Source organism: Rhea pennata, chromosome 2, assembly GCF_028389875.1.
Source record: "Rhea pennata isolate bPtePen1 chromosome 2, bPtePen1.pri, whole genome shotgun sequence".
Taxonomy (NCBI): Eukaryota; Metazoa; Chordata; class Aves; order Rheiformes; family Rheidae; genus Rhea; species Rhea pennata.
In genome coordinates this window covers 132,011,219-132,028,791 of record NC_084664.1, presented here as the reverse complement: position 1 = coordinate 132,028,791, position 17,573 = coordinate 132,011,219, and the positions used below count along the sequence as shown (strand labels likewise).

General features: G+C 36.0%; 1 protein-coding gene across 8 annotated transcripts in view; it reads right to left on the bottom strand.

Moving 5' to 3' along the window:
- PCMTD1 (protein-L-isoaspartate (D-aspartate) O-methyltransferase domain containing 1) overlaps window positions 1-17,573 on the bottom strand; it is a 49,810-nt gene that overhangs the window by 17,805 nt on the left and 14,432 nt on the right. For 5 of the 8 annotated variants that reach the window (XM_062570368.1, XM_062570369.1, XM_062570367.1 and 2 more), the window contains 2 exons: window positions 7,157-7,585; window positions 3,217-3,319 (listed from right to left, as the gene is read on the bottom strand). The exons of 2 other annotated variants lie outside the window; for them this stretch is intronic. In XM_062570368.1, the coding sequence (XP_062426352.1) occupies window positions 3,217-3,319; window positions 7,157-7,463 (410 nt within the window). In that variant the 5' untranslated portion in view covers window positions 7,464-7,585. The remainder of the gene's footprint in view (window positions 1-3,216; window positions 3,320-7,156; window positions 7,586-17,573) is intronic. One more of the 8 variants, XM_062570373.1, reaches the window with a different exon arrangement.

The window sequence follows — 17,573 nt, the reverse complement described above, 5'->3', positions numbered from 1 at the left end:
CAGCTGAAGCAGCAATAACAGACAAAATCTCAGCTACCAGACAGATAATTCTCCTTTAAGTAGAGAGATAGTCTTAAATCCTTTTGGACATGTTAATTTCACATTGCTACCAGTCTTGATCAAGCATCTACTGCCATCATATAAAAACAATTTCATTCAAATTTCAACAACATGCTTACCAAGAATTAGGAAAAAGAGTGATATTATACTACACAACACACGATCTGACAGCTAATACATCATTCCCCCCTTAAAAAAAAGGGCTTCCAAGTAAAATTGCAACTTGTTTTAGCAGAAAAATTCTAAGATCAGCATGTCCCAGCTTAATGCAAAAATCATATGCAAAGAAAATAGCCTATTGTTTCAAATGACAGAACAAAACAAATATTACAATGTGTTTATTTAGGATCTAATTTGAAGCTCTTCAAGTAGCTAAAGATAAGACCCCCTTTATATTTGTTTCAAAAGGAAATTGCTCTAAAATACTCAGATTAGTTTGAAGAATTTTATTATCTACTACAAAACAATGGAATGCAAGGAAGTGACAATGTAAATTTTTGTGTAATTCTCCATCCACATAACTCAATTATTGTCAGGCAAATTGAATGCAGTCTGTGTTTTACCCATCCTCTACATAGCTCTTTGGAAACTGCTGACAAGCATAACAGATTTCCCCCCCCCATAACATGCACACACATCCACTGAGACAATTAGCTTCATTTATGCCAGTCTGTCAGATAAAATCTATTCTCAAACCATAAGGATGTCCGTTATACACCAGTGATCAACAGTAGACAGACGCTGTACATCTTATCAATCCGTTTCCTCTGGTGGTCTCTCATCCAAATACTAAGCAGACCAAATCAGCAGCAGAGTTTAGAAATCATAGTCCAGACAATTGTGGGCTAAGTATCTTTCATTTACAAGCCAAGATGCAACAGACTTAATTGAAACAATAATCAAAACCAGATTTACTGATCCACAACACATTATTCTGAGAGTCTGATATAAACCAAAGACATTCTGTATAAATTTGTTTATATTAAAATACACTAAGGATATACAAGAACCCAATCACAGAAGAAAAACACTTCACCTTCATTAACTACAATAAAATATACTGTATTTACAGAGAAAGCAGTTAGAATCAGATCAAAAAAAAGTTACAACTCTTTCCCCAACAAAACACATAATTCAAACATCCAATCAGCATTATTTCAGCTGAAGTAGCGTTATTACTGATGATTTATATCAAAAGCTCTTTCTTAGCAGTATATGTTTGTAAGGTTAGCTGTGGGGAAGGGGGGGTTATAGCCATTGCTTAGTATTTTATTGTTGTCAGGAAAAGGTGGATTGTTAAATAGCATATGCCAAGATGCAGTACGTCAATTAGCAATAAAGTTTGGATAGTCTTTTTCCTCACTGAAGTAACACTGTATAAGTAAAGACCAATTTAACCTTCATCACAGATAGCACATAACATTTAGACTATTGCACCCAGAATCAGCCTTCTCTGAATTACAGGAAATTTCATCTTTACTCTAAAATATTCAGATCTTTTTCTACATATAATCACTTCTTTCCTTCAAAAGAAGATATCAATGTTCACTTTCGACAAATTTAACAAACCTTTCTCCATTTTTTCCTATTTTAATTTATAAATGGCGCTGTTCAGATATTCATTAACACAAAATATTTTAGTACGATTAACTTCAGCTAAACAATAATCACTTTTTTCCTTGTTATCCCCTCACTCAATTTCTCTTTGTACTTATGTATAGAAACATCACCAGACAAGAAAGACATATCAGTCAAAAACAGAGCTTTTTGTACATCTGAACGATTGCACAGGAAGTGATTAGCTGGCTGGGACATCTAACCAAACAGATCCACTGATACAGTACAAGTGATTGCCTTTCACACATTTTTTCAGCAGGGATCATATAAAGTGCTCCATGAAGTTCATTTTTTTTTATTCTGGCTTCTGTGTGTATGTACTCTAAGTTAACAGACAAGCTTCAATTAAAAATAAAACTATAGTAATGAAACACACTCATATTCTCTTCTGTATAATTGTATTATTTATTCTACTCAAAGAAGGTGTGGGGGGAAACAAAGTAGTACTTAAATCATCTTGCCAATATTATAAGTACAGAAGTGAAAACAAATGCAGATAAAGCTAGAATGGTATTTTAAACTCAACTTCATGCTCTACTTGAAAGGGCCTTCCTTTCCTCAGGAGGAGGAGGAGGAAGGTCTGTGGTCAGACAAGAGCTCTAGAAGTTTGAGGCAGAGAGGAAAGTGAAGAAAGCTCCAACCAAGAAAACCAAGAGCAGAGCATTCTTAAGGCACATTACAACAAATGCACAGGTATAAGAGAATTTTCCTCTGTTCTCCACCGGCCAACAAAAGATGACTAGGACGTGCAACTCTTGTGCATCTCCTTCAATTCAAAAGTTCCGGATTTCCAGAAGCAACCTTGAAACAACTGCTGGAGAATTTTTGCCTAACAGGAAGAAAGTCTTTACAGAGAGTAACTGTAAGAGGTACTGTGTTGTCCCTTTCATGGGAAAAGGTGGACAGATTCAGATTATGGGCATACTTCAAAACAACAATAAAAAAAGGCCATGTTCAATTGTAGGGTAGGTGAAGCCAGCAAGAATCCTATAACTTTGAAGTGAACCAGTAAAAGCAAGTGGCATATGAGCACAGATGAACATTGCTCTCTCTCTTCAGGTAATAAATATAAAGCCAGTTAGCTAAACTCATTCATATCTTTCATACCTAAACCAGCAATGCTAGATTAGAAAAGTTGATTCTGTACTGGAAGATGTCCAACTGTATAATCTGAACTGATTTAACAGATACAAATATGTAGGGTAGGACACCAGCACACAGATCATCATGTATGTATACATATGCAGTGCACATACACACACACATATGTATATACATACACACACACTCCTCTGAAAAATGCAGGGAGATCAATTTTGCCAAGCATTATACAGCAGCAATACTCTCAACTTCCAAAACTTCTTTAAACCTTAACTTACCTCAACAACTAATGTAACGAACCTGAAGTCACATGTTTGTACAAAACACTTTTCACTATGTATGATGACATTCTTCTTCCCTCCCTAAGTTCACGCACAATGACATACCCCAGTTTAAAAACAAAGAAACTCAAAAGTGAACTGGGCAAATTATACTTACTTATCAAAGCTATCACTATATTTTATGAAGCTCTCCAATTTTTCCTTGGCATATTCTACCACATCTGAATGAAGCTCTATTCCATGATTTATCCCAAAAGGTCCTGTAAATAAAAACAGCATTTTTTCTTTAAGCACAGCCCAACCACATGGAACAGTGTTATACCTTTTATCTATGAAAGCACTAACTTCACATAAAATTAAGTCTCCCAATGTAGCTGAACAAAGATATTTTAGTATTTGTGTTACAGACGTGTAAGAGAAAATATATGAGGTAAAAGGCCACCAGAGGCTCAAAGAAAGAATAGGATAGTACTATGGCAAAATTCATCTTCATAAAGATGTAGAAAAATGAATCTGACTGCATTTAAGTCATTAAGCTACTCTTTGCTTCATTTTCAAAATGCTGTCCTCTAACAAAATCAAGTTATAATTTACTCTGTACTTTGATATTTAAAGTTCAAGAAGTTTTGTTATGGCACATTTTTTAGCTTGTGACAATTTGAAGATTTTTGTTATTATATACCTTAACAACATCAATTCTTCTATTATGCAGGTTCCTAAATCAGAAATTGGGAGTGCTGATTTAGTTTTACAATAATCAATTTCCAGACAGCACACTGAAGTTGACCACACTTACAGGTTCACTCATCACAATGCCATTACAGCTGCAATGCTGCTTTCCTACAACCAATATTTGGTATCCAATTTCTTCTCCCCCACCTTCCATACCCGAGTTCATTTGCATGCCAGAAGTTAAAGTTATTTTTCAGGAACAGGAAGAAAACATGAGACAGTAATACTAAGATTAGTCCACATCAGGAAGGAATCTGAATCAGACAGTCACATTTGCTGTGGGGATTCTATATTTAGCATGCACTCAGAGCCCAGAGACCTTAGTCACCGGAGCACAGAATTGGGGTACAGAGAGAGAAGAGAAAGCAAATGTCATTAAGATGACACAGAAGTTAAATTTCTTTCTTTTCTCTCTCTCTCTATTTTTTTTTTTTTTTTTATATAAAGTATTTAGCCCCAAAACATTAGCCAATGAAACAGAATTCAATTTGTCATTTTTTGGACACTGGTTCATGAAAGTGGACCAAGGTTACTAAGAAAGCGTTCATTCAGTTTCATTACATTGCATAAAAATATTAGTAGATGCCACTAGGCTGATCAATAATTACAATTCTTAACATAATTGAGAACATTGTGTGAAATGAAAATAGATCCAAGAGATTAAGTTACTATATACACTGTTTGTAAGGTCTTTGATGGCAGACAACAGGTAGGCAGATCATGTGAGTGAGATGCTTTCTGAACTTGTGAAAATGTATTCTTCCTACTTACACTCAATCTATTGCAAGTTTATCTATCACATTAAGAAAAGCAAACAGCACAGTTAATCTCTTCCTAACTATTTCAATCTTCCCTTGCACATTAATAAGCTACTGCATTCCTAAACAGCGTGGTTGCAACTATACTGTTCTGTGGCAACTATGAAGATATGCTTTATTTAGTATTAACTACCATTCCCTGAACCTTGTGAAATACTTCACTTGCTGATTTAAAGTGAATTAGAAAGATGCAGTGTCCTCTGTCCAGAAGTTTCACATATATTCCTTTCAATATTAAATTTTGAAAAACAAAGAATAAAAAAATTGTAAAAGCAAATTGAGAACTGTTGGAACCAAATCCGTGAACAAGACACTACTGCATCATGATACACCATATCATTTGTGAGCTGAACAGAAATCAGAGGATGCATACTCTCTTCTCTCCTGAGAAAGTTATAGTTGCACACTGAAGTAAAACAGTCAGCAATTCTGAAAAAGTGACATCAACTTTTCTGTTACTCTCCAAAGTCAACCAGTTTCTTTCAATGTACTGAGTTACTAATATTAGCACATCATCTTAACTATGTTTAGATTTTAACTGTCAATAACAATTAACTTAGTCTCTATGAAGTACAGCTTTTTAGATGACATTTACAAGTGATCTGCAACTTCAAATCATTTGCAAATTTATGTCATTTCAATACAAATATAGCGAAAATGTTACTCACTGCATTGTCAACTCACTAGATACCCAACTACTGTCAAAGAGCACACGGTTCTCTGTTACCAATTGCAGTGCATGATGAAATTGCTTTTAAAAGGCTTTTGGAAGTGTATACACAGTTTGTCAGAATTATACTTCTGTTTCTTTTCCTTTTTTAAAGCCAACAGCTGCTTTAACATAAACACTACAATAAAAATGATTACATACAACCATTAACTTCAAAGAGAAGCAGAAAACAAAGGCTCACACATCACGGATACTTTCTACACCTCAGCCTAGCACTCAAACCACATTAGAACAGTACACAGACTTAGGAGATTGGGTACAGCACCACAGAAACATAGAAAGTCTGCTTTTGTATATGAACCAGCTGGAACATAGTTCAGGAGTCACTCTTCCGGACTCTTCAGCAGAGTTTAGAGAAGTATCAGCACCTCAGCTTGCTCTGTGGGAACATGTGCAATAATTGTCATGCTCCTAGGGGGCTGTCAGCCAACTTTATCCTCTGCAAAAGGTAAGTCTTCTCCCTTTTAATTTCAACTATGCAAGTATTCTTAAGGACAGGAATTCTGCTTGCTAATGAGAGGTCAAACTCCAGAGCATTCAACAGCTTTCCAAAAGTCAAGCAAAACAGATTAGATAAATAGAGATAAGTGCAATATACATTACCTGTAGATTTGTTTTAAACTATCACCACAGGACAGGATAATGAAATAACAAAGCTTTCCACAACGAGAGAAATCAATTAATATCCTTACTAGTAAGAGCGTACCTTTTTAGAAGAAACGCAGTAGTATTTTCTGATTTCTAAGCAGGTATTTATAATATCTTGAATTCAGTCATAGTTAATCTATTTAAAAATATCTACTTCCTTGAACATAAACTTTTCAAAGGCAACATAATACCACTGGAATCTGCTTTCATTTTTAATTTTAACTTGTGAATGAACACTAATTCCTGTTTCCACAAGAGGGAGCAACAAATTAGCTGTTGGATTTACTTAAAACAACAAGAACAAATGACACTGATGATGGGGAAAGAGAGGGCAACTATTTAAGTTCGTTGTGTACCCATCAGGGATAATTTACACTCTTTAGAAACTTTTTAAAGAAGTTTAAAACTAGCAAATCAACTCTTCACACTTCAGAGATATATACACATATGCAAAAATCTGTGTATTGCCTGTTAGTAAGCTTTCTGAAAATGAAACAATAAAACTGTATAACATAGTCAGTAAGATTATAGCTGTAAAGATTACTTACAAAAATAAGTTATTTTATGTAATGAAATTGATCAGTAAATAAAAATATGTATTTGCCAGAACACATCCTCTGTATTCTAAGTATCAAACTGAGAAGGAAAAAGAAAGATTTCTCCTTAAGGTAGGTTTTGCAATTTAAATTTAGCCAGGAATATCTCATTTCATCCTTTCTCCACATCAGAAATGTGCTTGAAAACAAAGTACTAATCTCTTAAAAAAAATATATATATTTGCATGTGAAAAATAAGTTTTCTCTGTAAGTATTTCCAAGCATAATTAGCCTTCAAAATTTAGGTGTTCATTTTTATAAACTGCGAATTGAACTAAAATTTTAATCCTCATTACAATTGTTCCTCTATGACTTTTCTGTTTAAGCAGAAAAGACTTCTCTTTCAAATATAAGTTTTGGACAATAGAAAGGCAATCGTGAACAAATGCCTCTCTTCCAAAACAATTCATGAAATATCAGCAAACAACTTGCAGAGAACACCCAATACTTTAAAAAACACATCAGAGTCTTAAGTATAGCACTGCTACTTTTGGTATGCAAAGTTTTACAATGCTTGTGTAACCTAAAGATATATGCAGAAACAATATATTAAAATAAAAATGTTCAAGTTACCTAATATTAATCCCACCATTGTACTCAAATATCCGGTTCCACTACCCAGATTTAGAAAAGATAATCCAGGCTGAAGCTTCAGTGCTTCCATGACTTCAGAATAAATGCAAGGTGCTGACAAGTGTATATTTCCATGCTTCCAGGCCAAGTCTTTATAAGCATTGTCCCTGTATCCTTCCAGATAGTAATCACCACGATCAATTGCTCTGAAGGCTTGCTCCACACTCTCAGTGCGAATATACTGAGCTTCTTTCAAGTTATCAATTAAGTCATCATTGTCTTCTCCAGCACTCACTGCTCCTCCCATGATGAAATTCTATTTAATTCAAAAATTTGTTTGCAAAATACATTAGAAGGAGAGTTTTCCAAAAAGTGTCAGTGTGCAATGGATTCTCTATTCTTCTTTCAAAAGCACATCATAAATGAATCCTGAAAGAAAGATATGTTTACATAGCTTGAGTTTCAAAAGAGAAAAACAAATCAACAAGTATTAGAAGGTGACAAAACATCAGAAATACAGAATCACTTATATCAGAACTATTAGAGTCCGGACAGTTAGCATTTCAAATATCCGCCCTCCAGATTCATGTCCACTCAACCCACTTTTTTTGGCTTTGCTCTAATATGCCAACATGGGCTGTTCACATTAGCAAGCGATGTAGCATAAGAGGAGCTTATACAGAGAATGAAAATATCTAGTGCTGAGAACTTAACACTTACTATATACATTTGCAGAGAAGGAAAATGTCTTTAGACTAGCTCTAGTCCTGTTGACTAGAGACAAAGCCAGATTGAGAAGCGATGGCCAGGAAGTGCACTCCAAGCGTTTGCTCCTGAGCTGAACCACAATATTAGTGCAGAGACACCGCACGTTGCTCTGTTTTGGATGCAGCAAAGGAACACCTTCTAGAGTATCTGAGCTCCTCCTGATTCCTTCCATATGCATTAAAGGAGCACGGTTTCCTTAAACACCTGAAGACTTTCAGTAGCTTGCTAGCACTTAAATGATTATAAAAGCTCTAAGTCCTACATAGTATACTTACTTCAGAAAACAATTCCTTCGAAGTAGTATTTTATTCTGCAGTTACTACACTATTAATCACTAAACTCATCAATTCCAAAGGTTAGCATTTTGAATGTTGCAAGAATTACCAGTGAAATAGGAACAAAATACTGGAAAAAAAAAATACAGCACAAGAGTCTAAATCTTGTTTCCAAGAAGACAGCCTACCAGGATCTGTGTTAAAACCTAAGCTCTGTTTGCTCTTTTACCATATGTATTCTTACGAATCCCCTCCACCAGTTCATTGATGAATACAGTACCCACAGCATATAGTTACTAGCATTAAAGTCTTGCTCAGTAAGGATCATTCACTCTGCTTAAGTTTAGATAGCCAACAGACGAAAAAAACATCAGGATTGTTGGTCTATATCCTAGCCAACCTTCCTTAGCTTTTCTTCACTTTTTTTTTTTAATAAGTCTTTCCTTTAACATGCATCCAACATTACACAATTCGAGTCCAAACAAATGTGGATTGTTTTTAAAACTCAGCATATTCAAGAGACTTTTCCCAAGCAGCAGAAGAAAAAAAATGGCTTACAAACCTAGAGTGAGAGACAGGTTATTTTTTTCCAAAGGTATCATTCTAACAGTACAGTGATGAGAGGTATATATACAAGACAAAATGTGAGAACTGGAACAGCAGTAGCCACTGTGGTGCATATTTTTCTTTCATGAGCAACAGACAAAAACATTAACTAGAATGACTTCAAGCTATACACAAGACTACTACTCACAAAACACTCACCACTGAAATTTTATTGTACTATTGAGTACAAACAATATTTCTAAACTTCCAGTTGTCTCTTAAAATCACCATATTCCATATTATGTTCAGAACTTAAAGGTTCCAACAGAACCAAGCATTAGTATGACTCAGATGTGCATGATTTTTTTTATTATTTCCTCTGTTGTACAAGCATGATGAATGAATTTTGCATAACAGGTTACAGATAAGGGTATTCAGAAGAGACTGAAAGATGTTTCAACTACAGTTTGGCTGTAAATGTCTAAACAAGTGAACTAAATAAGTTAATACATCAGAAGTATTTTTCCCCAAACCATCCCAAAATATGCATTTTATCATCATATTCCAGAATATTCTTGTAAAAATACAGCTTATGAGAATAGCTTATGTCTATTTCAGTACAGATGACAATAGCACTCACTAGGTCTAGTCTCAACCCCTAACTTACTTCCAGCCTGACAGACCAGGCACAGCCTGATAGCTATAGCCTGTATCTGACACAGCCTGTTCTTGGTGGAATGGCAACACATTCCCCTGCGTTTCTCCAAGGTAATAACCACAAGCTATCAGAAATTCAACATGGCTTTCTGTATGTTTCTCCACAACAAAGAGCCATAAAGCATCTTGTTATAATCAGAGACAACTGGAAATATGCATGTTCCAAGCACATTATATGATTTTAAACACAAACAGGATGCAAGGAGAAGACTTAAGTAATATAGGTGCTCAAATATTCTGAGGGTGTTTAGATTTGGTGAGTTTTAGGAAAGAGGAGAAAAAAAAAAAGGTTCTTGCTGTTCTTGCTGTCACATTCACAAAAGTTTCATTCAAATCATTCTGAGTATCAACAATACCAGAGAAAATCATGTATCAGCTATTATCACTGAACCACAATCCATACATATCCATTTTTACAGAATTTTGACTGCTTTTACTTCAGCAGGAAAGGAAAACACACAGACAGCTACAACCACACACATAGCATAGGCAAAAGGGCATTTACTGTTTAAGTTATCTTTAAAGACAAGTCAAAGTTGTAATGAAGGGCTACTTGTTTCTCCACCAACTTTGTTATTTACTTTGTTACTAAGGTAGAGAGGTATTAAAATTGGCTTACAGTTCTTCCTCACTTCATACCACCATAGGCTGCAACAAAGCATGTCCTTTTCCACACCGCCCAGTTATTTGTAACATCCAAGAAATCAAATGGCATAAAAGTGCATGGAAATATTCATAAGTCAATAGAATCAATTTAGTCTGAACAGGTATTTCACTTCCTAGGTATGCACAGTTATTTGCTCCAAGAGATCCTGCAGCTGAGTGGCTAAGGTCATGAATGACAGGAATCAAAACTGCTCACATCTGCCATTTCTCTACTATTGCACAAATAAGCATTTCGTGACTGCATAAAAAGCTGATACCCCAAAGATGTTACTGTCATTCAAATGGGATCCCCATCCAAATGTGTCCTCAGACTCAAGGAATTTTACGGCCTGATGGTTTTTTAAGAGTATGCAACCATATTTTGAAACGGTTATTTGGCCTCTCCCTTACTTCCTTGAGCTAACATTTTTTTCTATCTTTCCTTCTGAAAGGATCAAATCTTCTGCCTCAATATTGGAAGCCTATATTTTGTGCCATTTTTATCTTCTCTTAATGGTAAGATCCAAGAAGGACTACTAATCTTCTCAAAATAACTTCCAACAGGATACTCAATTACAATAAGAACAAGTGATGAAGATTAGTTTCTTGTATATTAAGTTATCCAAATGCAAAACACCATAAGACAGTTTACATTTTTAGTGGAATTGCATACAACTAAACTGTATGAGCATGGCTTAATCGACACTGGATTACTGTGTGCCACAAGTAAAGCAGTGGACTATGAAAAGAAACAATGAGGGAAAAAAAAAAGTTACAGGCAGGTAAGCTAGATAAAGAACAAAACTGAAACACAGCACTGCATTAACTTCAGATCTGTTTCCTGGATCACTCAGAGGTTCAGAATGCTGAAGATTTGGACATGAGAGCTAAACCTAACTATGTATTGCTTAAAGAGTTATTTAGCATAGCCTCCTCAGGACACAAGCCTTGAAAAAAAAGGAAAAAAAAACCATACAAAATCCATAAGGAAACCCACACCTCTCATTAGTCTGAAGCCTGGAATTTTGCTTTAATTTTGAGGGCTGGAGCACCTGCCCTACGAGGAACGGCTGCGAGAGCTGGGCCTCTTCAGCCTGGGGAAGAGAAGACTGAGGGGGGATCTGATCAATGTGTACAAGTACCTGAAGGGAGGGTGTCAAGGGGACGGGGACAAACTCCTTCCAGTTCCCCATGTGACAGGACAAGAGGCAATGGGCAGAAACTGAAGCACAGGCAGTTCCGTCTGACCGTGAGGGGGAATTTCTTCCCTGTGAGAGTGACGGAGCACTGGACCAAGTTGCCCAGAGAGGCTGTGGTGTCTCCTTCTCTGGAGATCTTCAAGGCCGCCTGGATGTAATCCTAACACACTCTAGGTGACCCTGGTTGAGCAGGGAGGTTGGGCTAGATGATCTCCAGAGGTCCCTTCCAACCTTACTGATTCTATGATTCTATGCAACAGTTACCTGGTGAGGAAGGGGGAAAACAATTCAAAGAAAGGGAATACTTGAAGTGAAATTGTTTTAGCATTAGCCACAAAATGTCTAGGCAGTGGTTTATTTGGGACATTTACTGCTCCACAGTGCAAAGCACTGAACTGAAAAGTCTGTGCAATCACATTATCAACTTTGGATGATAACTATGCTAAATTCAAACTGCAAATCCCAAATGAAGATGTTTAAACATCTCAGCTTTCCTTTTGAATTTCAGCAGATCAAATACAACCATCAGCACTTCATATTGTGCTCAGCAACATAGGACATTAATCACTTCATGTTAAACTCTTAGTATGATTTGCTGTCTCCATTTTCTTAAAGAAATCTAAAGTTATTCTGCACTGACATTTAGTAATTTTGAAGAGATTTTGCCAAACAAAATGTCAAACATGGTTTTTTGCTAGAAGATAGTTGAGGAATCCAGGGTTAGAGGCCCAGGACAAGTTTGTGAAATTCAAGATTCTTTCTGCAAAGCAGGGAGCTAGAAATACTGGAAATCCCAGTTCTCTTCAGGATTTGTCTTCCAACAAAAGTAGCTCATTTCTATTTGTAGTTTGGATTGATAGAAATGTTTCCTTGTTGCCCTCTGTATTAATCTGCATAAAACACCAAGTCACTAAAAGATGAGTAACTGTACAATATCAGTGCTAAGATTAATAGTTAGTTTAAAAATTTCACATATGCAAACTCCAATTTACCAGTCCAGATCATACAGTCACAACTCTTCCCCTTAGCCTCATATATAGGTACATACACTATATGTAAAGGGATGGGCGAGAAGGAAGGAGAAGGTTCACAGCTACTATAGCCCTGGTAAGATCATGGGGAAACTGAGGACTAGTCATCATTCAGGCAATACCTTTCCATCTAAACCAGAAACAAGTCTTACTAATATTCGGAAGTGGAAAGTGGTAAATAGCCAAATCAAAACAAAAGTTGATCTGGCATAACGATCAACCTGCAGGAAAACCCTGGGTGAAAGCAGAACAGTGCACTTCTCAGGATGTGCAAGTGTGTGTGTGTGTGTGTGTCAGGATGTACACATGTAAAAGGCATGCTCCTTTTTATTTGTGAAAGAAGGAAGGTACAGTTTCATTTGTAAAAATCTCAGGTCTGCTCATACGTCCTCAGTTGCAACATACCTAAAAGATAAACAAACTGATCTTCACAGAACACTTTAATGAACCATTGACTCAAATGATAGCTAATGAGTTTGAAATAATCTATAGTAGTGACTAAACAATAGTTCTATAAGAAATAGTATTTCTACCACCCTAAAAACAATGCATAATTTTCTTTAGAAATACGCTTAAGAACACTTGAACAGTAACTCTAACACCAAGCTTTTTGAAAATTAAAATGGCTGCCACATTTGTTGAACAGAAGTACCACTTAGCCCCACCTGCAGAATGTATTCACTACGTCCAACCACCAGACGGAGAACTTCACCAACTGACTATGCTCAACTGGTGAGCAAGTAATGCACAAACTGTTAAGAAAATGGTTATTCTTTCAGGTTGCAACAGATCTTTATAACTTCTACCAGAAGATGTCTTTACTAGTTCCACCAAAGAAATGCTTTCTCATAAAATAACATTTGCTAATTTCAAGATAAATAAAATTTGTTTTAGTGCTGTGAGTTAAGTGTTTTGTAATTTTATTTTCTCAGGGTTGATATCTCAGGATACTGGAGTAGCAGAGATTTGCTACTGATGGCACTGACCAAGTCTTTCATCTTCATTAATGGTTATCACCCAGAATCTCAAAGGAAAAAAAAAAAGTAAAGATTTGATGCACACTTTGGCACTGGAGGCAGCAGGGAAGAAAAACCAAAGCCTGCACCCTTACAATCCATGGTGCTCTGGACTGAAGCATATACAGCAAAACTGAGCGGTGAGTTGGAAGTTTGGTTGATGACTTCCCCTAATTGAGGATAAACACAATCTCACCCTTTTCGACCACAGGTTAAATAAAAGCAAGGACATTCTTCACTTCCTTTTTAGTTAACTTGCTTTTAGTTTGATTCAATTATTCAACCACAGTGTCCTCCTCCAGCCTCTGCAGCAACAATTAGCAAACACTCTGCTGGAGAAATATTTCTGTAAATACCAGTACCTGGGAAGATATACAGATCAATGCAGATTTTTCAAAAGGGAAGTGACCTCTTGTGCAGTGAAGTTTTTTTGTTTGTTTAAGTGGGACACTTACCATCAACACATTTATGCTTGCCCTCAGAAAGTAAAGTTACTTGCGTCTGAAGATACACCTGCTACTATTTTAAACTTACGAAAGAAACTACCCTACAAGCTATTTTAGTAGAGTAGAGGAAAAAGCAGCTGTTTGCTTGTGGGAGGTGATCTAGAACCAAGATAAACAACATACTAAGATACACAAATTCTACATAGCTACACCTCACAAGGCTTACAAAAAGCATCCTGGGAATGCCAATGCTATCTAAATTGAAACACGTGATATTCACAAACAACATGAGTAGCATTCTGATGACTATTATATCAAGAAGTATGGAAATTTTGGAAGAAGAGCAGCAGGGTGCTTGACATGAACATAAAATGCAGCAATTGTCTTTAGACTTAGCAATCCTTGGAATCCAGTAACCAATAGAAGCTGTAGTTTCAATATAGTCTTTAAATTCATTCACTGATTAAAACCAGCCACAATAAAAATTGTTTTGAATTCACAAATAGCGTAGAATAAGTTTTTTAAATGTTGGTGAAGTGTATCTTGGGAAGTTTCTTCTCATACAATTAAAAATGAAATGTCAGTACAATTTTCAATCAATCTCTAAAACTACACACAACTGTATTACATCTCTGAACTGTACCTGACTTAACTTGCAATCATTTTTACTGGAACTTCATACAATAAGTAGTATCTCATTTTTCTTCTGATGTCACATTAAACAGGTTGTTTGGGGGCTCTGTGAAGCTACAAAAGAGCTGACAAACTACACGCATTTGTATTCATCATTTCAGAAGCCACAAAAATAAACTCTCATCTACGAAGTTACTAATTTAATGCAAGCTTTGTAAGTTCTTCTGTTTACCAGTCAATCAAATGAAAATGAGTTTTTCACATTTCAGAATTCTTGCAAGTAATACATTTGCACACTTTAAATAAACTCCTTAGGTCACCAAGGACTGCAAGCTTTTCTTAAACACAAACTAAATACCATATTACCAAGTTATCAAGTTAATTTGATAAACAAAACTTTGCCCTTTGTAAATCCACACAATTTCAATTACATTACAAGCTTTAAATCTTGCAATATTCTGACCTCATATTTTCTAGGCTCATCTATGTAACTTATTCGATTTTACTATCCTGACTTTCACTTTGTCTAAAAGGATGAAAAACAAAATGGAAAATAAATGTGCTACTCAGATCTAAGGCATTCTAAGAATATACTGTTTTCATTAAAATGTCAGCTCTGAGCATTCAAACGTAATACTGAATTCAGTCTGTGACAGCATTATCTGCACTACAGCATTCATCAAGTTGCTTGGTAAGGCATCCCCTTTCCCCATCTGGGATGTGTGTGGGGAGGAGAACCACACCTATTTTAAGTAGGTAACAATAAACTGTAAAAATATTCTTTAAAAAAAAAAACACAGGATTCAGCTATTAATTCCCTCTTATCCCCAGTTATGGAGTATTTTTAGTGTGGAAAATTAAGTCCACACGTGCACACATGGGCTTAAAACACTTCAGTCCATTTCTACTGCTGTTAGTCAACTTGTGCAAATTATGATCTCTAGTTCATTATGACTGCACATTTGCCTGTTCTTGTCCTGTTTTTGGTAACTTCTACAAAAAAAATTTTAAATTTCCTTTTTCAACTAATTATGATAGAACTCCAGTAGTAAGGAAACTCCAAACTGCAGAGCAGAGGTTCAATACAACCTTCTGAAAAATGACTGATTACTATGAGAGGAAAACAGAAATTATTCCATTACCTTCACAACAGGCAAAGGCTGGAAAGAGCCAAAATGTGAATTGGCTCTGCTGGAGGTGATTGACTTTAACAAGTGACTCAAAATCAGAATAAACTGTAGAACATAAGTATTCCAGAATGCAGGATTTAAAAACATTTCCAGAACTCTTATGCTTTAGCCTCATTGCTAAATAGGAACTAAAGGCAGTAAGAAGTCCTGCCTGTTCTGAAGAATAACTGCTACTTAAACTGCCCTCTCTTCCACAGCATTTCTGAGCAGTAGTTCAGAAAAGAGGAAAATAATCATTTCCAGGGTAGCTATAGTAACTGAACTACCTGTTGAATTAAGGAAAACTCAGTATTGGAAATACCATTAGCTTTTCAAGTATGTATTCTAGAAAGACTTGTCTCACTGAAATGAGAATATTCACTCCTAACCTACTGTTCACTAATGCACTGCTCAGTGCATCATTTCAAGCTTTTCAGGTTAAACAGAAATAAGTCATACAAAGTCAAGTGCGGTGAGTCCTCCAATTTAATACACTCCACAAAGCATACTTCAAGGTTCTTTGCAACGTAGGAACAGACCACAGGATTTAAGTTAAGCGAAATGAATATAGAAAGCTACAACTACTGATTTTTACCTGAGTTGCATTGACCTACACAGGCACAAAATGTTATTCACCCCTGATAAAAGCTTTAAGCTCTGATCCTCTTTAAGAGCTTCCAGAAGATGCTTACACAATTTTTCCAGGTATGCATTTGCTCTCACTCCTCCTTCCCCAACCCTAAGTCTCCTATACACACTGAACACCACACTGTTAAGGTCTCAGGAGATCCACTGAAGCCTGCTGCACTCAACCCATGAGCAAGCAATGACAAGGACACCTGTGCAGACTTCATTATAAAAATGTGCTCAACCTTGATGATTACATATATTTGTAATTTTTGGATCAAACTTTCCAGATGTCCACTGGAGCTTTTGATTTTTATTTATTTATAACTGAGAAAGTTTACAGGAACCAAAAGTTTTAGAAGTTGAATTTTGTTGGTTGATGACCCAGTGAAAAAAAAAAAAAAAAAAACACACAACTTTTCTTCTTCTTTGGACTGGGATATGTTTTTTCAATGTATGTTTTCTTCTACAATGTATGTTTTCTTCTACATCACATTTGTTTTTCCTCATCTGAAATCTTCTTTATATGACAGCAACAGTAAATACTGAAAAGAGCATTTTCTACATGCCAGGCACCTCGCTGTTTTCAGGTATTCTGATGAAGACTTTACTTTGCTATGTAATAAAAGGTAATAAATTTGTAAAGAATCCTAAGCGTTTCCTGGATGAAATTTTTAATAGACAGCTTAGCCTATTTACATCCTGACTCAGTACACTTCACTGCATACAATCTGGATGTTCAAAAATGTATTTGCAAAGCTCAACCTCCCTGGCCTCACAAAAAGTTTCTTCTTCAGTCTTTATCTGTAGCACCACATAAATGTGGTCTGAATTCAGTCTACTTCAAAACAAAGAAATAGGAGTTCAGTGTTTTCACATGAGATCACTAACTGTGCCATCACATGTCACACAGGGATGATAACCAGAGGGTGTAGGACAACTTCTGGAATTGAAAAGAGCACAGAATTACACCCAACAAGGATTAAATAGCTCTATACCCTCAAAAAGTCATGCTCTGTGTATCTATTTTGGGATACCAAACAGCACCACTTATGATTCTTCAATAGTTGTCACTATGGTCACCACAGACCCAGCTTCAGTGTTCTTCATATCCTGGAATGCCCTCTGGGCCACCAACTGACCTTTCTTAATTATATGCTGTAAGACCTCCCTGCTGAGACAGGAAAGCTGTCTCACTGCCCTAGTTCAGTGACTCTAATTGCTAGCAAAGATTATCTATCAGTCATCTGCATAAGACTATTCCTCTCTCCTCCTCAATTATGAGAGATCTTTGGGATTTCCATACCTAAAAACATTTTGAATGTAGTCATTCGTGTTATATGAA